Source organism: Ostrea edulis, chromosome 3 (genome assembly GCF_947568905.1).
Source record: "Ostrea edulis chromosome 3, xbOstEdul1.1, whole genome shotgun sequence".
NCBI classification, from domain to species: Eukaryota; Metazoa; Mollusca; class Bivalvia; order Ostreida; family Ostreidae; genus Ostrea; species Ostrea edulis.
The window spans coordinates 55,579,851-55,599,601 of NC_079166.1; the positions used below are offsets into that span (position 1 = coordinate 55,579,851).

A 19,751-nucleotide genomic window follows, 5' to 3' on the forward strand; every position below is an offset into this window, starting at 1 on the left:
ACAATATGTAAATAACAATATCTAAATAACAACAATATCTAAATAACAACAATATCTAGATAACAACAATATCTAAATAACAAAAATATCTAAATAACAACAATATCTAGATAACAACAATATCTAAATAATAACAATATCTTAATAACAACAATATCTAAATAACAACAATATCTAAATAACAACAATATCTAGATAACAACAATATCTAAATAATAACAATATCTTAATAACAACAATATCTAAATAACAACAATATCTAAATAACAACAATATCTAAATAACAACAATATCTAAATAACAACAATATCTAACAACAATTTCTAAATAACAATAATATCTAAGTAAACAACAATATTCATAATGTAGACATCGGAGACAAATCCCTTTTAATGATGAATGTTTGATAATTATGAATATTTGATAATGATGAATGTTTGGTAATGATGAATGTTTGATAATTGATAATGATGAATGTTTGATAACGATGAATGTTTGATAACGATGAATGTTTGATAACTATGAATGTTTATTATTGATGAAAGTTTGATAATGATGAATGTTTGATAATGATGAATGTTTGATAACGGTAAATGTTTGATAATGATGAATGTTTATTATTGATGAACGTTTGATAACAATGAATGTTTGATAACTATGAATGTTTATTATTGATGAATGTTTGATAATGATGAATGTTTGATAATGATGAATGTTTGATAATGATGAATGTTTGATAATGATGAATGTTTGATAACGATGAATGTTTATTATTGATGAATGTTTGATAATGATGAATGTTTGATAATGATGAATGTTTGATAACGATGAATGTTTGATAATGATGAATGTTTATTATTGATGAATGTTTGATAACGATGAATGTTTGATAATGATGAATGTTTGATAATGATGAATGTTTGATAACTATGAATGTTTGATAATGATGAATGTTTATTATTGATGAATGTTTGATAATGATGAATGTTTGATAATGATGAATGTTTGATAATGATGAATGTTTATTATTGATGAATGTTTGATAATGATGAATGTTTGATAATGATGAATGTTTATTATTGATGAATGTTTGATAACGATGAATGTTTGATAACTATGAATGTTTATTATTGATGAATGTTTGATAATGATGAATGTTTGATAATGATGAATGTTTGATAATGATGAATGTTTGATAATGATGAATGTTTGATAATGATGAATGTTTGATAATGATGAATGTTTATTATTGATGAAAGTTTGATAATGATGAATGTTTGATAATGATGAATGTTTGATAACGGTGAATGTTTGATAATGATGAATGTTTGATAACGATGAATGTTTGATAATGATGAATGTTTGATAATGATGAATGTTTGATAATGATGAATGTTTGATAACGATGAATGTTTGATAATGATGAATGTTTGATAATGATGAATGTTTATTATTGATGAAAGTTTGATAATGATGAATGTTTGATAATGATGAATGTTTGATAACGGTGAATGTTTGATAATGATGAATGTTTGATAACGATGAATGTTTGGTAATGATGAATGTTTGATAATGATGAATGTTTATTATTGATGAATGTTTGATAATGATGAATATTTGATAATGATGAATATTTGATAATGATGAATGTTTGATAATGATGAATGTTTATTATTGATGAATGTTTGATAATAATGAATGTTTGATAATGATGAATGTTTGATAATGATGAATGTTTGATAATGATGAATGTTTGATAATGATGAATGTTTGATAATGATGAAAGTTTGATAATGATGAATATTTGATAATGATGAATATTTGATAATGATGAATGTTTGATAATGATGAATGTTTGATAATGATGAATGTTTGATAATTGATAATGATGAATGTTTGATAATGATGAATGTTTGATAATGATGAATGTTTATTATTGATGAATGTTTGATAATGATGAATATTTGATAATGATGAATGTTTGATAATGATGAATGTTTGATAATGATGAATGTTTATTATTGATGAATGTTTGACAATGATGAATATTTGATAATGATGAATGTTTGACATTGATGAATGTTTGATAACGGTAAATGTTTGATAATGATGAATGTTTATTATTGATGAATGTTTGATAACAATGAATGTTTGATAACTATGAATCACCATAGTTACTGATATTGGACAGATTTCTATCTTTTCTAGCCACGAGTTGACTGTATGCGGTGTACACTAGCATTCCTACAATAAAGAACATATCGATATTGACTGCCAGCGGGGATCCTGAGAACTTCATTATTTACTAAAGGTGTCCAGGCACAATTTGTAACATAAAACGAAATTATTGATTGTTTGGAGGGAGGGGCGAGGGCGATGTGTAAACTTTTCACCCCATGATTAGTTTACTGACCTCCGGATCAAGTAGAGTATGATATGTTCGAAGTAGAATATTTATTTATTACATTTCAATAAAATACAGAGGGTATAGAAAAATACAACATGAAAACAAAGGTGATGGTCATCTAAATCAAAGAATCGGAATGTTTTTCAGGATCAGTTTTTTTTTTAAAATTTCTTTACCGTGCAATATGTATTAAGGAAATAAAGGACAATACCTGTACAAGACCAGTACACATAATAAAGGAAAAGGTGATCGAGAGAGAGAGAGAGAGAGAGAGAGAGAGAGAGAGAGAGAGAGAGATTAAAGCCCTGTTTATTGTTGAAGTTAATGGGAGAGAAAGCGTTGAACATTACTTTGCCTGAATGGTAATTCTCCTTTTCCCTGAAGTAATCATCTTAATGAATGTTTTATTGCTGAATAAAAAATCGATCATTACATGATCGCACGCTTGAACATTATAGGATGAAAATAGAAATGTGTGTCCAGGTGTTAATGAGGTATCTACTAGATATTATTTTGCACCTGTTGCAAAGATTGAAATGGATCATCCAGGCTTTTTTCCCCCTTTCTTTCAGCAGGGCAATTGTTAATTCATTGTTCCATGTATTTTGCTCATCCCCTTGATTTCTACAGCCCCTTTTAACCCCGCCTTTCTTCCTTCTGTTGGTGTCTTATAATATATGCATCTCTTTCCTTTTCTCTATCGTCCTTTCCCGTCTCCCTTGTAATTATTTCCGTACTCATAAAGTACCTCCGGTTCATTGGTGTAATGTGTTGCGTTGTAGTGGAAGGAATTTATAAATCCAAACGTATCGAAGGATGCAGAGATCGTTTTTCCGTTCTAGTAATTTGTAGGGAGGGGCATCCCAATCACGTGTTAAAGACCACAACTCAAGACATCAAAACCAGTTTACAACTTTATTTTCCCCACCAAAGCCAAAATGTGTGTGAAATATCGGTCAAATCAGCATTAAAGTCACTCAATCTTCAGTCCGTGGGTTAAGTGGAGAGGCTGTTAGATCAAATGATATAACCTTCTCTCACCTCCTGCAAGACTTGACCTTATCAAACCACCATTAAATTACCGAACCGAAAAATTAGGAAAATAATTGGGAACGTTAGAAATCATACGAGTCTACATGTACCTGAAAATAAATTAGTAAAGAAAAGGAATCAATTTTGCCTGATACCAACCTATCTCAAATTGTATTTGGAATCTTCCCGACAAGCCATATCAATAAAGCATGGAGATTCATATTTTATTATAGATTAAAACACACGACTATAGTCATATCAATAAAGCATGAAGATTCATCCGGTACGAAAGATTTTATTACAGATTAAAACACACAACTAGTCCGAGTAATCAAGGTGTCATGAAATAATAAAGGTATCCACGAGATTAATGTAAAGTTGTACATGCATCATGAAAACGTATTCTGGTGTTCGCATGAATCTGGTGTTCGCTGTGGATGTGTTAATCTAGGATAAAAGCAATATCTTCTGTTGTGGCCTTTGGTGATATATCCTCACTAAACATTTTTAATCAAATATGCAATATGACTATCTTTGGGTACACTGCAGATTTATTGGATGAAAGATACCAGAGAGGACAAACGGTTCACAAAGAAATCTAATGTTTGATAATTAAGCCTCAGCACATTTCCCAGAATATACATGTATATAATCTCAAAGGCGAACTTTGATGGGTTTTTTTCTTTCCTTCTTCAAATATCAAGTGTACTAAAGTTTGACAAATGTGTACTTCAATTGTAGATAGTTGCATAAATGGCATGTGAACATGAATTTCACAGTGATCATTGCAAGAGTCTACACATATACAACCAGTACATGTAGCATACGTATAATGGAACCTAAACGTCGAGTGAACATTTACTGTTAACATTTTATTGCTTATTGAGAAATAACACATCTGAGAAATCTGATATGGGTGTAAAGAAGAAAATATGTACAATAATATTTTGAAAATGAAAATTTCCAGATGTATCGTATTTAGTTAATTATAGTCTTAGTAGAAAGTAATCTGAAAAAAAAATCTGCTAGACTCAAACCCACAATTAATCTTCAGTTAACTCACTGAGCTACCCGGTTAGGCAATTAGATTTAAAAGGAATATACATACATAATACATACATATATATATATATATATATTTTGCTGATATTTATATTTTCATTCAAGTTTCCAAAGGAAGGCAGCCATTATGATGTTAATCATCCTTATCCATAAATGCAACCTTTGTCTTTTATTTGACATCGAAGAAATTTGATAAGCTATAGGACTCATGGCGAGTGTGACCTGTCGACAAGGGATGCTTACTCCTCCTAGGCACTGGTATATCCAGGGGTTCGTGTTTGCCCAACTCTCTATTTTGTATTGCTTATAGGAATTATGAGATTGATCACTGTTCGTTATCTTCACCTTTCTTAATGTACTAGTATTCATGAATTATTTTTATAAGAATTAGATCAAATTATATAAGTACTAAATAGGATTATAAAATACTCTGGAATCATGGTCAGCATCTATAGATTACAATGTACCACCTAGGACCTCAGTATGCCACCAACCTCTGTCAATGTTCATAGTTTACAGTATGCCACCAACCTTGTTTACAGTATACCACCAACCTCTGTCAGTGTTCATAGTTTACAGTACATTCCATCAATGACTCTGTGAGTGTTCAGTAGTTTACAGTATGCCACCAACCTTGTTTACAGTATACCACCAACCTCTGTCAGTGTTCATAGTTTACAGTACATGTCATCAATGACTCTGTGAGTGTTCAGTAGTTTACAGTACATGTCATCAATGACTCTGTGAGTGTTCAGTAGTTTACAGTACATGTCATCAATGACTCTGTGAGTGTTCAGTAGTTTACAGTACATGTCATCAATGACCACTGTCAATGTTCATGATGTATACCAAATGACATACTTAAAAACAAGAGGTACTGTGAGCAATGCTCACTAAGAATACCCCCCCCCCTTACCCCAATCTCCCAAAGGGTAATAGGTATAAACTACCTCTTTTCTGAGTGTAAAAAACAAATGGCATGACAAACCGAACCATATTGCTACTTCGATGTCCAGTGCGCATGACCTTTGACCTTTTAACCCCAAAATCGATAGGGAACATCTTCATCCCATGGGTAGTCCATATGTATGATATGGTGACTGTAGGTGGAAAGGATAATGCTTTAGAGCCCGGAAACCATATTGCTACTTCAATGTCCAGTGCGCTTGACCTTTGACGAGCCCGGAAACCATATTGCTACTTCGATGTCCAGTGCACATGACCTTTGATCTTTTAACCCCAAAATCGATAGGGAACATCTTCATCCCATGGGTAGTCCATATGTATGATATGGTGACTGTAGGTGGAAAGGATAACGCTTTAGAGCCCGGAAACCATATTGCTACTTCAATGTCCAGTGCGCTTGACCTTTAACGAGCCCGGAAACCATATTGCTACTTCGATGTCCAGTGCACATGACCTTTGATCTTTTAACCCCAAAATCGATAGGGAACATCTTCATCCCATGGGTAGTCCATATGTATGAAATGGTGACTGTAGGTGGAAAGGATAACGCTTTAGAGCCCGGAAACCATATTGCTACTTGAATGTCCAGTGTGCTTGACCTTTGACCTTTTGACCCCAAAATCGATAGGGAACATCTTCATCCCATGGGTAGTCCATATATATGATATGGTGACAGTAGGTGGAAAGGATAATGTTTTAGAGCCCGGAAACCATTGCGTCTACAGACGGATGGACGGACAGACGGATGGACGGGCAGACGGACAACCCGATTCCAGTATACCCCCCCACAACTTGTTGCGGGGGGTATAACTAGTTTCCAATTCTATTACTTTTGGGAGTCTGTCAAATTCCACAGCAATCTCATTTCGCAAGAATACATTATGTACCATATTATCACTACAGAACTATAATCTCTGAACAAAATAATGAACAATATAACTTCAGAATGCATTTTTCAAAAGTTTAATTAAACAGCATAAACAAGAAATCTATATGCAGAAAATAACTTAAAAAGAAAAAAAAAACCCACTAAACTAATCACATCTCTACAAATATAATACATCTAAGTGTTACACGATCATTGAGTAATCACTAGATGTACATCCTGCATGTAAATTATTAATTAATCAAGTATTGTGACTAAACAACCATGTTTATCCCTGTATTTCTAACTTTTAATGTTACTGACCATACAAAATTAAGCACTGTTACATACTCAATTTTTACAAAGTTGTACATGTACTCTACGAGATTACCGGTCTAGCTGAACACTTGGTTCTGATGTTCAGTATTTGTGCACCAGCCATTTTTATGTTCACTGTTAGTAAATATGTATGGCATTCCATTTCACTATCTTACAAGATGAAATTCAAAATACAATTGACAAAAGTTTCTCAAATTGATGGGAACACTTCTATGCTAGTGCTAATGAATGGTGCACACACCTTTCATTTCTATCTTTATTTCAAATATATTTGGCCAGTATTATATTTATAAATCTTTAAAAAAAAAAAAAGGAAAAAAAAAGAAAGACCCCCCCCCCCAAAAAAAAACAACAACCAAACAACAGAAACAAACAATACATACTTGATATACAATATATTATGCGTATAAAAATAAAATACATATTGAAGTTTCGGAGGATTTACACAACACATTATAAATACATACTTGTACATGAGCCTATACGAGCCTTACTTCCATTGTGCTACATGTAGTATATGCTACTAATTAATGCAACTTAACATGTTTACAAAACAACTGATGACATCTGACCTTTTGTATTAGATTTATTAAATATAAATTTGTTCTGTATATAAAAATCTTCATTTTTCAAATCTCGAATCCCCCCCCCCCCTATCTTTTAACATGAGTAATATATAAAGATAGGATAATTGTTAAACTATGCATATTCTGAAGACATTGATTGATGAAATGATAAAGCTGAATATCAAAGGTTTTGAAATTCAAAGCAAATCATCATCAAAATGTAGTAAAATGAGTGAGAAAATGAACAGAAATCATTAGAGTGACTTTCCTATTGTTTACATGAAAACAATAACGAATCTTTTCAATAGCACTATATGATGAATCATGGTTTAAGTACATGTAGCATGTCGCAGTGCTCTTTTTACATCTGCAGAAAATTCTTGTAAACCTCTACTCTTATACATATTTTGTAGCAAGTGATAAATCCATGTATTAATTAATGCAGATTCTACATGTCATTACGGTCTGATTCTCCAGCTACTACTAAAACAAATAAGAAACTATTCCAAGACCACAAATCAAGGAAATATAAAACCAGGCATTATCAACAATACTCGTACTACAGGACCTATGCATATATACATAATCTACTAGTTATTGAGGACTATAATGAGGTACAAACTGTTCTTGGGTTAATCTGTTCCTGACTGTTGCTTTCAATGCGACACCATAGTGAAATGGGACCAACTAGCTGAACCACTGGGACTTATTCCTCAAAAAATTGTCAAGAATACTACATGTATATTATAACAAATAGTATTGTTTACAATTTTTTTTTTATTAAATGAGGACAATCCTCCGTGGCTTAAGATGAATGCCTAAGACATTATCAGGTCACCTGAGTATTAGTTAAAAGTATCACTAGAACCATAGACTATGAAATGTGTAATAATTTTTTTTTCAATAATTTGTTCTGCAAACCCAAGCTAATTTCTGATCAATCAGCAGCAGTTTAAAATAAGATGATGTGTTCTTTTAAAAAACACAAATGCCCCCAAAAGAGCTCATACTGTTGAAATACTTGCCATAAAATATTTCAAAATTCTTAGTTATATTTGAATAGTCAATGATATGTTTCAAAATATTGAATCCAAGGACAATAATTCTGTTTTCATTCAATTATTTATCAAGTCCATAATGCGATAGATTTCCTTTATTTTTGACAAACATTTTACCAAGGTGATAAGGAATCATTATCTGTGTCTTTTCATGAAATTACATAAAATTTTAATCCCGAGTGATTTTAAATAGCTCAGCTGTATGGTGCCAGACTTCAGTTTTTGATGGGGGTATACATAATCTGGAAGCTATAGATTTGAAATTATTAAGGAAAGGTATGGATTTTTTCCCATGAATAACTATAACAGATGTAACTCTACGATATGTAAACCATGCTATAAGGAAAATGCATCCACATTTGTTTGTTTTTTAAAATTTTGGGGAATAACGCTAATTCAATAATTTTGCACATATTATTCTAAAACTTGATGAACATATTGAAAATGACATGTGTTTTAGTTATTGACATGTTTCCCGATAAATAAATGCTATTCAAAAAATATTTTGTTGTTTTTATATTAAAATAACAACAAATAACTGTGTCCAATGAATTTCATAAAAATCTACATCGGGGTATATGACTTTAGTGGTGTTTGTAATGAAAATTAATATGGAAACCCTTAACTGTTTTGCCTTTTTTCATTACTCTGAATGTTAATTTATTGATTCCAAACAAAAAAATGCTACCTAAACCCCAAAAATCCAGGACTAAGGACCCACCTTAAAACACTATATGACTATTTTGGACCTGCTCTAAAGTCAGAACCTAGGGGTTGTGAAATTCACAATTTTGGTACATCCCTTTTTGCTTTTCCTAAATCAATATGCCTTTACTTTTTATACAGTACATGTATCAGCAAAATTAAAGAACAATTCTAAAGTCTTTCAAATGATAAAGACACAAGAATCACTACTGCCCCATCCTGGAACCAAAACCCTAATGGTTACCCTGGGAACATGAAATCTATGATTTTGGTAGAGGGATACCTGGTCTTTCTATTTATCATAATATCCATTTAGTTTCAACTTAGCATCAAAAGTTTTACACATAAACATTGTATACCAAATTGGCCCTGCCCTGTAGTCAAAACCTTTACCCCATGCAAGAATCATGAAATTTACAATTTTGGTGTAGGCATTCCTGCTCTACATGACTATGCATTTAGGTTTTCATAAACAAGTGTGGTACGTTGTATAGAGAAAAAGGCTTTACAAAATTGGTCAATTTTTGGCAGTTTTTCCCTAAGTCCTGAAATTTACAATTTATGTCTCCCTTCTCTATGTTTCTCACACCAAATTTGAAAAGAACAGTAGTTATCAAAAAGAAGTTGAAAATTTTTAATTGTTGACAGACACATGTAATTATCAAGACCATTTTGGCCCCACCCTGGTACCAAAACCCCTATCACTTGGATCATAAAATTCGCAATTTTGGTAAAGAACTAACTGTCCCTATAAAGTTTCAATTTAGTATCAATAGCATTAAAAAAGACGTTATTTAAATGTTTTACACATAAACAAGATATACCAAGTTTGGCCCAACCTTGGAGTCAAAACCTCTACCCTGGAATAAAGTTTACAATTTTGGCATTCCTGCTCTACATGGCAATGCATTTACTTTTCCTCACATATGTGTGGTTAGAATAAGATTTTTTGAAAATTGTTCAAATTGTTGGCATTTGAGAGATACCCCCCCCCCCCCACCTTCAAAGTGTAGAAGTCCTGAGATTTAAAATTTGTATCCCTCTTGTCTAAAAGATGCTTCACACCAACATTTTTAAAATGTTCTATTGTTAACACACGACGGACGACCACAGACCATTTGCAATAGTCACCTGATTGACTCAGGTGACCTAAAAATGTTGAACCTAAAAATACCGGGCATCACATTTACAAATATTGAGCACAGAGTTATTATGTAAAATAGAACATAACCCCTACCCAAATCCTTATTAAGGGATCATTGGCAAGTATGGATCTTTTATTTTTGATTTCCAATATTTTCTAAGTTCATGCTATTTTGCTTGATATAAATTTTGCATAAAACAAATATAGCATGTCAATAATAGTAAAATAGCAATATATACTTAATAAACTAAATAAAAGAAAACATTCCTGTTTATAAAAGCTATTGAGGTTTCACCATTCTAAACCAACTTTTGTATTTCATAAGCCATGAAGAGTTCTTACTACTGTGTACTTATATCAGAATGACCACAATTTGTGAATTTTAATTTTATAACAAAATTGAAATGGGACACATTTTGTAAATGTACGTTTAAGACTTACAAAGGTACATGTATGTGATCTGTACTATTATGATAATTAATTCAGTCTCTGAGAGGTAAACTTTTGGCCAAAACTGTATGTACATTTAAATATCATAAATCAAAATCAAGCTGTATTGCTTTTTTGACCTCAGGGAATTTACTTGACACTACAATATTGAAAAACAAAAAACAATCTTGGATCTTACGCTGTCATAGGTGCATGGTGCTACCAGTGTCTAACAGGAATTGATTGATCATGTTAATGTAATGTTTAAGTTTTATGCACTTTTGAATTCATTTCTTTCTTTTATCTTTTATCTTTTACAGCATCGAAACAAGCGACACTCCAGGCTCTGAAAGTTTTCATAAAGGACATGATGAAAGGATGGAATAACATCACATAAAGCTGACAAATATAATAATTAGGAAAAATCAAAATTCGAGATGAAGCCCATAAATATGAAAAAAAGGAAATGTTAGACAATTGTGCTAGATTTTAACAAATTTCTGGTTTTGATAGATTATTCATCAAATTTCAATTCAACGGAATGAAAAAACACTCCTGTCTGTCCTTTACAAGAGAAATATTGGGAAATTCTGAATCTAAATTGTGTCCATACGTAATTTTAATAGACATTATCTAGTATCTTGATACATGTCTTGTATTATAGAGTCATCTCAACAGAGGGATATGGGCTTATAATGCTGTTACCCCACCTTGCCATGTTCAGGTAAACACAATAAATGCTGAAAATGTAATTTTTTAAATACTGGATTTCTGATTTTTCAATAGATTAAAACCATTTAAAACTGAAGAAAATGTTCACAATAACACACCATTATGATGTAAATAAATGCTATTGTAACTTTTGAATTGTTTACCAATCAGATTTAAAATGAAATAATGTTAGATGAAAAATAACCTTGGGGCACAAACTTCTGTTTGCTCTATAAACTTTCAGGTCCAATTCTCCGAAAAGCCACCCTTACTTTTCTTGTTTGTGTGAAAGCCTTTGAAATATTGTTTGAAGTGAGATAGGCTAATCTGACTCGACACTACTGTTGGTCTTTGCCATACATCAAATTAAATCCAAGAATCAATTTAATGTACGTACAGTTGATGATTTCTCTAGAAATGTATTTACTTGGCAGAAACTGATACCAAAAAAAAAAAAAAAAAAATATTAGCTCATGAAAAAAGTCAATTTCCAGCTCTGCTGATCATGTAAAATTTAATGAAAAATATGACTTAAACCTTAGAATATTAAAAAGAAAATAACATGTTAATCATATACGTAAATAAGACTTTGGTATAGTAAAAAATCTGTGAGGGACAGATGGCAATATTTGATAATACGAAAATGTGTGAGAGTCCTCAGTACATGCATGCTCTTAACAAGCTTAAAATTTTGTTTCTTGGTTGCTCACAAAACTCCTCTGAAAAGCCAGGATCACATCTTCTTAAAGACCTTCAAATAGGTTGAATTGCAAAGTGTTCTATAATATACATGTAAATATATGTAAAAATACAAATCTAAAGAATATTTTATCCTATACAGGTATAGGAAAAAAGGATTTCAAAGACATGGGACACAATATACAATCTGAGTGTGAAAACACAAGCTAAAAAAAAAACCCACATGCAAGAAAAAAAAAGAAAAGGAAACTAAATATGCTGCATTAAAATGACTATTCATACACTGGCTCTTCATATATCGACCCACTGAATTTTTATGTAGTGGAGATCAAGAATATCTCTTGTTTAACATCTAAATGATATGCAAATAATTGTATATAATATATACTCTATAACATCAAAACTAGCATTCATGGTTAACAACACAGAATGAGCATACAATTGCAGGGGTCCCAATGTATAACACTGAAAAGAGCATGTGTGCATGAGAGGGTACACATGAATACAGGGATGGGTTATCTGGAAGCTGGCTTTTGGAATTCTATATCACTTTCACTATCATCATGCATTGAGATCAAGGTCTGACCATTAGTCCCAGTATGAATCAGTCTTTTCATGGCAAATTTATCCTCTCCATCATATCTTGCACACTTACGATGAACACAGCCCATCACTCCACCGATACACAAAATGAGAAGAAAATCGGCAGCAACATGCCATGCATAGAACATGGTTGCAATCATTAAATCATCATGGTTCTCCTGCTTCCATGGGGTGTGGTTCGGATTTGGATTGTAGAGGATGAATCCGACTTGCCAAAACCAAGTTCCCTGGAGCAGAAATCCATAGCACCGGGCAAGAGCACATAAAATATTGTTACGATACTTCATCTCTAGAATTGTTCCGACTACATTTAAGACAATAGTGTAAATCAGAAGTGTATGTAACAACACATCTAATTCTGTTCGCCCATGAAGATGAAATTTAAAGAGAAGCCCCTCAATTCCAATGGCAATGATATTTGATACATAATCCAAATCTTTAGGTAATGGCACTTCGAAATACAATAGTAAGTCTATCACTGCAGTCATACCGAAAAAGAAAAACATTGTGGCATGCTGGCCATTACCAAGGGCTGTAAATTTCCCATCACTTGTTCCGGTGTAAATTTCCAGTGAAAATCCAACAGAGGCCATAAAAAGTTTCAGCATAGCCTCCATAGGCCATTCTTTTAGTCTTCCTGGGAGGCAGAGAAACGGAAAAGTCACTGAGGATCTGAATCGGGTATTTCGTTTCAGAGATTTGAAATGTACATTGAAAACCGACAAAATCCACCACAAGGACATAATGATAAAGAATGATCCTGGAAGAGCATGGCCTGCAAAGCTTCCCATGATTTTCTCAAATTAAGTCAACTGACTCAAGGAAAAACTGCAAAAAGATATTAAAAAAATTGTCAGTGCTTGAATACCAGTACGATAAAACCACCTGAAGAAAATGATCTGTTAATATGTTATTCGTTACAGTAAGATAAAAACCGTTTATACAGTACAAGGTTCATTTATCACCTGCTTATCGACAGGGCTATTATCACTAAAAAAATTAGGGGAGAAAAATGACAACCCATATCAAAGGTCTGTTGTGTTGCTTAATTAGGTAAAATACAGACTACATCACATAAAGCACAAAAACAATACAATATGAACATTGTCCTCTTAATCTGCATACATCATACCATCAATAATACAAATATGCACTTTAAAAAACCTATCAAGAACCAGAATCTCATCACCTACACTTCCACATGTCAGATATTTTAATATTAGATAAACAACTTCATACATCAACAAGTCATTTGTTTTTTTAGCAGTCACATTAAACTTGAGGAATCATATAAAAATGCCTCTATCATGTAACACAATTGTTAGAGTATTTTGTTTGCTCTCCCCCCCCCCCCCTTTTTTTTTATCTGTATGGGACATGATATTTGGTTAAATGGTTAAAAATTGTCAAATAAGATACACTCATGTCCACAACTTTTACTTCTGTATTGCCTGATTTTCTCTGTATTTACAAAAGGTTTATTCAAAGAAAACAAAATATACAGTATGTAAAACTCTTAGTTGTTAAGTCTGATTATATCACACCATCTTCAAGTATCCTACATGCATACACATTTATATTCAACAAAATTGATAGAAATGAGTATTACATGTATACACCAGTAAGACAGGCAGCCTACAGTAGGACAGAGTGATTTGTATAACAAGTACAGTGACTGGTCCAGCTACACAGTTATACACATCCAAAGAATGTTCTAACATCATGAAAAATTCTCATAATCCCAATGACCCTTCTATTTTATCCCACAAAGTCACTTCTTGTTCATCTATTTTGAATTTAATTATGTTGATTATCTCAATTCCATCCTAGTCTTAATACTCTTCCCAGTACAATGTGACCTTTTGATTAGAAATGCATGAGTGAGCTTTATAATTGTAAATTAATGAAATTTAAGGTTGATCGATCTCATGTGATGTCAACCGCCGTAAAATGGCTGAAATATTGCCAAAATGGCATAAAACCCCAATAAATCAAACATGTGATGTCATAGGTTTTTGCAAAAATCTTTATCAAAATAAACTTTGCTCGTGATAGAAATATATCTTTCAAAGGAATTTTATTCATTGCATAAAATAAAAAATCTGGTAAACTATTGATACTGAAAAAGTTTATATTTTTCATAGATAATCAATTATTCATAATTTTAAAATGTTGTCAAGGGCAATAACTCCTATGCTGGTATTTCTTCTACTGCACGTCTATTATACATGATTTCCTCAATTCCACAATTAATTTATACCGGTACATATTTATGAATTAGGAGATTTCTTGAACTGTTGACATTTAAAATTTGTCATTTCAACAAGTTTTTATCTATTCTAACTATTCTGTATAACGAAAATGTGATTTTCTATTCTGTTTTTGTATGTCTGACATCTTTAAAAATGTGGCAACATACACATTTTCTTTGGTTATTAATTAAATTTAACACATTTTCTTTGGTTATTAATTAAATTTAACTATCTTGAGTGAAAATTAATACAGTTTTTCAACTTTCAACCATTAATATTGATAAGTCACATGAGGACCAATCCACCTTAAAATCTATCATAACCAGGGCAAAATGAGAAGCTTTTGACATTATATATATGATAAAGTGGCGGGTCTAACCAAGGAGATTGTTTTGAACAACAGAAAAAATAAACCTCTAACTCTCGGAGCATCTGAAAACTATAGCAACCACTCAAGTGTTTCAGTTTCCACTCCTTGGTATAATGGCCAGTGATGTGAAAGATGGCGACATCCCTCCCCCTTCTCCCCATTGCTTGAAGGTTAATCTTAAAGCATGCATGAACAAGATGAAAATCAACCATGCCACTTTATTTAGTATGACAGAAAAAATTGTACTGATGCCTATAAAAATTTGTAACTGTCAGTTTAACATAAAACTTTTTTAGTTTGTGTAGGAGTTAATTGACACTGTGAATATATTTAATAATGAAGGTAATTTGTAAAACATACACTGTATTTACACCAGAGCAGCAGGGCACACTGCAGAATTAAATGTGCATCATAAACTAGTGAAAAAATAGCAGACCTACTTCCTGACATTTCAATTCAGGACCTGATAAGATCCATTATAATAAATTACAGTAGATATTGTGAGCTGATGGCATGATCATTGATGAACAATGCAGATATTTAGTCTTCTCCAAAAATATAGTCAACCAGTGTTGTGCAGATAGTACATTACATAAAATGCAGCAAAAAATAAAGCAAGGCTGGAGATAGAGTGACCCTGACCTTATATACTGACCTGTAGAGCAATAGGGGTCATTTGCAGGGCTCGAAATTAACATATGTCCGTCAGTCTGTGACTGGCTAATTTTCTAAAGCATCATTTTGGAAAATATACTTAATATGAAATTTCATACACATTTGGCATGCTTCGATCTGTTTAACCAACCGGACGAATCTGATTCGTAAATATAAATTCCACATTTAAGTGTTACAATATTGTCTAAGGCATAATGAGTTAAATTTCATTTTAATGATATCAACAAAATATATTTGATTATTTCTGGAAAACTCTAGTGGACTGGTAATTTTTTCTGCGGACTGGTTAAAATTATACCCCATCAGTCCGGCTGGACTGGTGACATAAAAAGTTAGCTTCAAGCCCTGATTTGTAGCCTACTAAGCATCACTGAAGACCGAAAGGCGAGGCATTTTTCTGTTATCTGTTGCACAAGTAATACCGTCCAACACTTTATAGATTTTCTTTATACTTGTAGATTGTAATTGTGAAATACATTACAAAATTTTTCATCGAGTACAAAAGAAGCAAGGTACCATGCAATGACACTAAATAAAGGAAAAATATTTCTGAAGATTGATTGATTGATGTTTTCCGCCACACTCAACAATTTTTCAGTTATATGGTGGCGCCCAGTTTTTATTTGTGGAAGAAGAACCCAGACACAATGTACCTGGGAAGAGACCACCGACCTTCCGAAAGTAAACTGGGAAACTTTCTCATTTACCGGCGCAAGCAGGATTCGAACCCGTGCCGACAGTGGTGAGAGGCCGTGTGATTTTAAGCGCGATGCTCTAACCACTCGGCCACGGAGGCCCTTATTTCTGATGAGAGTATAGAGGGACCTCATTCCATTTTCATGGTACTAAATAAATTCAGTCCCTATACCTTCTTCCTGCTTTATAGGCACAATTCACCAACATTTATAAAATCAATAAATCAATACTTTTATCAGGTTTACAATGCCCTTAATCTTCAGCCAATATAACTTCCAAGCTCAGGTTGATCTTTTTCATTAATAACAGGACTAATTCATATTGATCAATACGACATTTATAAATATAAAAAAAAACAACTATTTTCTGATGCTAACGAAAATCAAAAGTGGAGACCAAATGACTTCAATCTTATCTATTCATGTTTTCTAAAAGAAAAAAAAAAACAACATACACTTAATACACTAAAAAATTACTGTCAATAACACATTCTCCATAAGTGCCCCCTCCCCACCCCATCTTGCGCCCCCCCCCCCCCACCCCCCTGATAGTCATGAGCAGCCTCATGAGCATGCATGCATGTAGTATAACCAATTCTCAATACATATATATCACGTCATAAACTCCTTGTGAGGATTCCAATGTTGATACGGGTTAGAATAGCTAGGTCCTCAGTACCCCTTGTTTGTCATAAGAGGTGACTAAATGGATGGTCCTTCAGACGAAACCACAAAACCGAAGGTCCCGTGTCACAGCAGGTGTGGCATGATAAAGATCCCTCCCTGCTCAAAGGCTGTAAGCGCCGAGCACAGGCCTAAATTTTGGAGCCCTTCACCGGCAATGGTGACGTCTACACACGAGTGAGAAATTCTCGAGAGGGACGTTAAACAATATACAACCAACCTTGTGAGGAATAAAAGCACTTTAGTGCACATCTCCTCACACCTCAAACTCACATCAACATTCTGTATGAATTAATATATCTTCTACTGAACTTAATTTATATATCTGTCCCTTCCTTCAATCATCCTTCATAACTGTTGTCCTGTAAAATCATCAATTCTATGTACACATTAACAAAACTCGTATTTATGTACCATTGTAAGAAAATTCAAAGTAAAATTCATGTCTGCCATTTTCCCCCCTCATACAAACTGCTTGCAGATTTTCTAAATGAAAACTTGTGACATGAAGAAAAGATTTTTCATTTTAAATTTACTATATCTTCACAGCAAAGTTTTTAGATGTGTTGACTAAAATCCTTTTTGTTAGAAACTTGTAAACGCCAACTAGTTTACAAAACAGATTTAAAACAAACAAACCAAATACCATTACATGTGTACATGCAAGCATTTATCTCACATACCTGTCTCTCACTTCAAGTATCACACTCTATCCATTTAAATCACCTGATCATGAATACCTAAACCATAATAAACCCACAACCACATTCATAAAAATCCTATATCTTTCCAGGGTTAAAAATTAATGCCTTAATTGGAATATTCTATACCTTCTACCAACGCCTCCCACCTATACCTGGGTATGTTCATAAACTGACAGAGCACTGAAAGTGACTGGCCTCAGGCTTTCATATTCAAACAATAGCAAATCTGTTCCTGATTGGGTGTAAAATGTGGGGTTAATCTATTCGTCCTATGTTATCGACCCATACATGACAGATATCACGTACGTTACCTTTAATTTACCTTGAAAATGTTGGACTTCTTCAGATTTACCAGTATATGAGGTGAACTATACCAAACACTGGGTATTTGTTTCCCATTCAGAAGTTACTGGATTATACGATTGTGCTTCATGTAGGTGTGAAAGACTGCAATTAATTTACAAATGTTGACTATATAATAACAAATATGAAATACTAGTTTTTATAGAAATTTTATGAACATGAAAATGCATATGAACAAATTTTAAAGCTTATTTTAATGTTAAAATTCATGAGAGAAAAAAAGAAAGAAAACAAACAAAAACAGTGGATATATAAACAATACCTGTATTTAAATTGTGGTTATTTTGAGATTAATGTAAATTAAATGCTGTCCATGTGTAACGGCATATTTCATAATTGTATCCACATCCTTCTACTTGAAATCTTTGTGTAAAATTATTACCATTGATTGGTATAATACCTTCATGGACTTTATTTGATTTCACTTCATTCAGGAAAATTCTAACAAATTGATTAAAAAATTAGACTTATTACTCAAAACATAAACAATTTCCAGATTACCTACCTATCAATGCCAAGGCCTCACAAACTCACCCACAATGAATGCTGGTGTAGTGGGTTTATATTGAAAGTGTATACAATATACAATCAATCATACATACATAGGCCTATATATGACGTGTGTGTGTTTAAAAAAAGCCATAGACTGTTGTCTACATACCTCACATTATAATCTATGCTATATCAACGTGATCATCTTGCTTATTTACCAGCAGACAAGCATTCATGGGTTCCGATATTAAACAGGATATGGGTAGATCGTGAAAACACATTAATGGAAAATATGTGAATTTATAGATTAAAAAATGAAATTCATTTTCTTCAACTCATTGAAAAGATATTTGACAATTTCATATTGATATCAGGTGCCACCGTGCCGGTATGTTTAACTGTTTAATAATAATAGCACTTGCATGATGATGACGCCTAGATAGGTCACGATATGTTAAACTGTCATCACCTGATCACCGCTTCATTCCTCTTAATTTAACCTAATATTCTGGTTCGGTGCATTCAGTGAAGATTTAAATGAATGCTAGTAAGTTTACTAAAGACATAAACAACACAGTTAGCCTATATACAGTATATAGCCACTACGCCTTTTAGCTTTGAAAACCACGCTATTCGATACTGCCGTAAAATCTAAAATCAAAGCCATGGGACTTATTCTAGTTCCCTTTAAAACAAAGAAGATGATATGGTTTGACGAAACCTATATATTACAGTTATACATTCACACAGAGTTAAGCATACCTTTCGTAACAGCCCTGTACAGGTGCATGTACCAGTATCGGAGTGCATACGTACGTTACTACCATCGTGTAACATAAACACATCGGAATTCTGATCCCGATCTAAATTAAATGACGCCGCCTCGTGTCTTGAAATGTTTAAAATTAAATTAAATTCCTGAACATGAAT

At 32.7% G+C, this 19,751-nt stretch overlaps 1 protein-coding gene across 3 annotated transcripts in view; it reads right to left on the reverse strand.

Moving 5' to 3' along the window:
- Positions 1-6,414: 6,414 nt before the first annotated feature.
- LOC125675183 (transmembrane protein 45B-like) overlaps positions 6,415-19,751 on the reverse strand; it is a 14,165-nt gene continuing 828 nt past the window's right edge. The window contains exons 1-3 of one of the 3 annotated variants that reach the window (XR_008801000.1): positions 19,584-19,751; positions 18,289-18,413; positions 6,415-13,414 (exon numbers count right to left, since the gene is read on the reverse strand). The exon at positions 19,584-19,751 is cut by the window's right edge and continues 828 nt beyond it. Coding sequence is in view for 1 of the 3 variants with exons in the window: in XM_048912697.2 (XP_048768654.1) it covers positions 12,499-13,377 (879 nt within the window). In the remaining 2 variants the exon portion in view is untranslated. Of the gene's footprint in view, positions 13,415-18,092 lie in introns of all 3 variants that reach the window. The other 2 variants (XR_008800999.1, XM_048912697.2) reach the window with 2 other exon arrangements.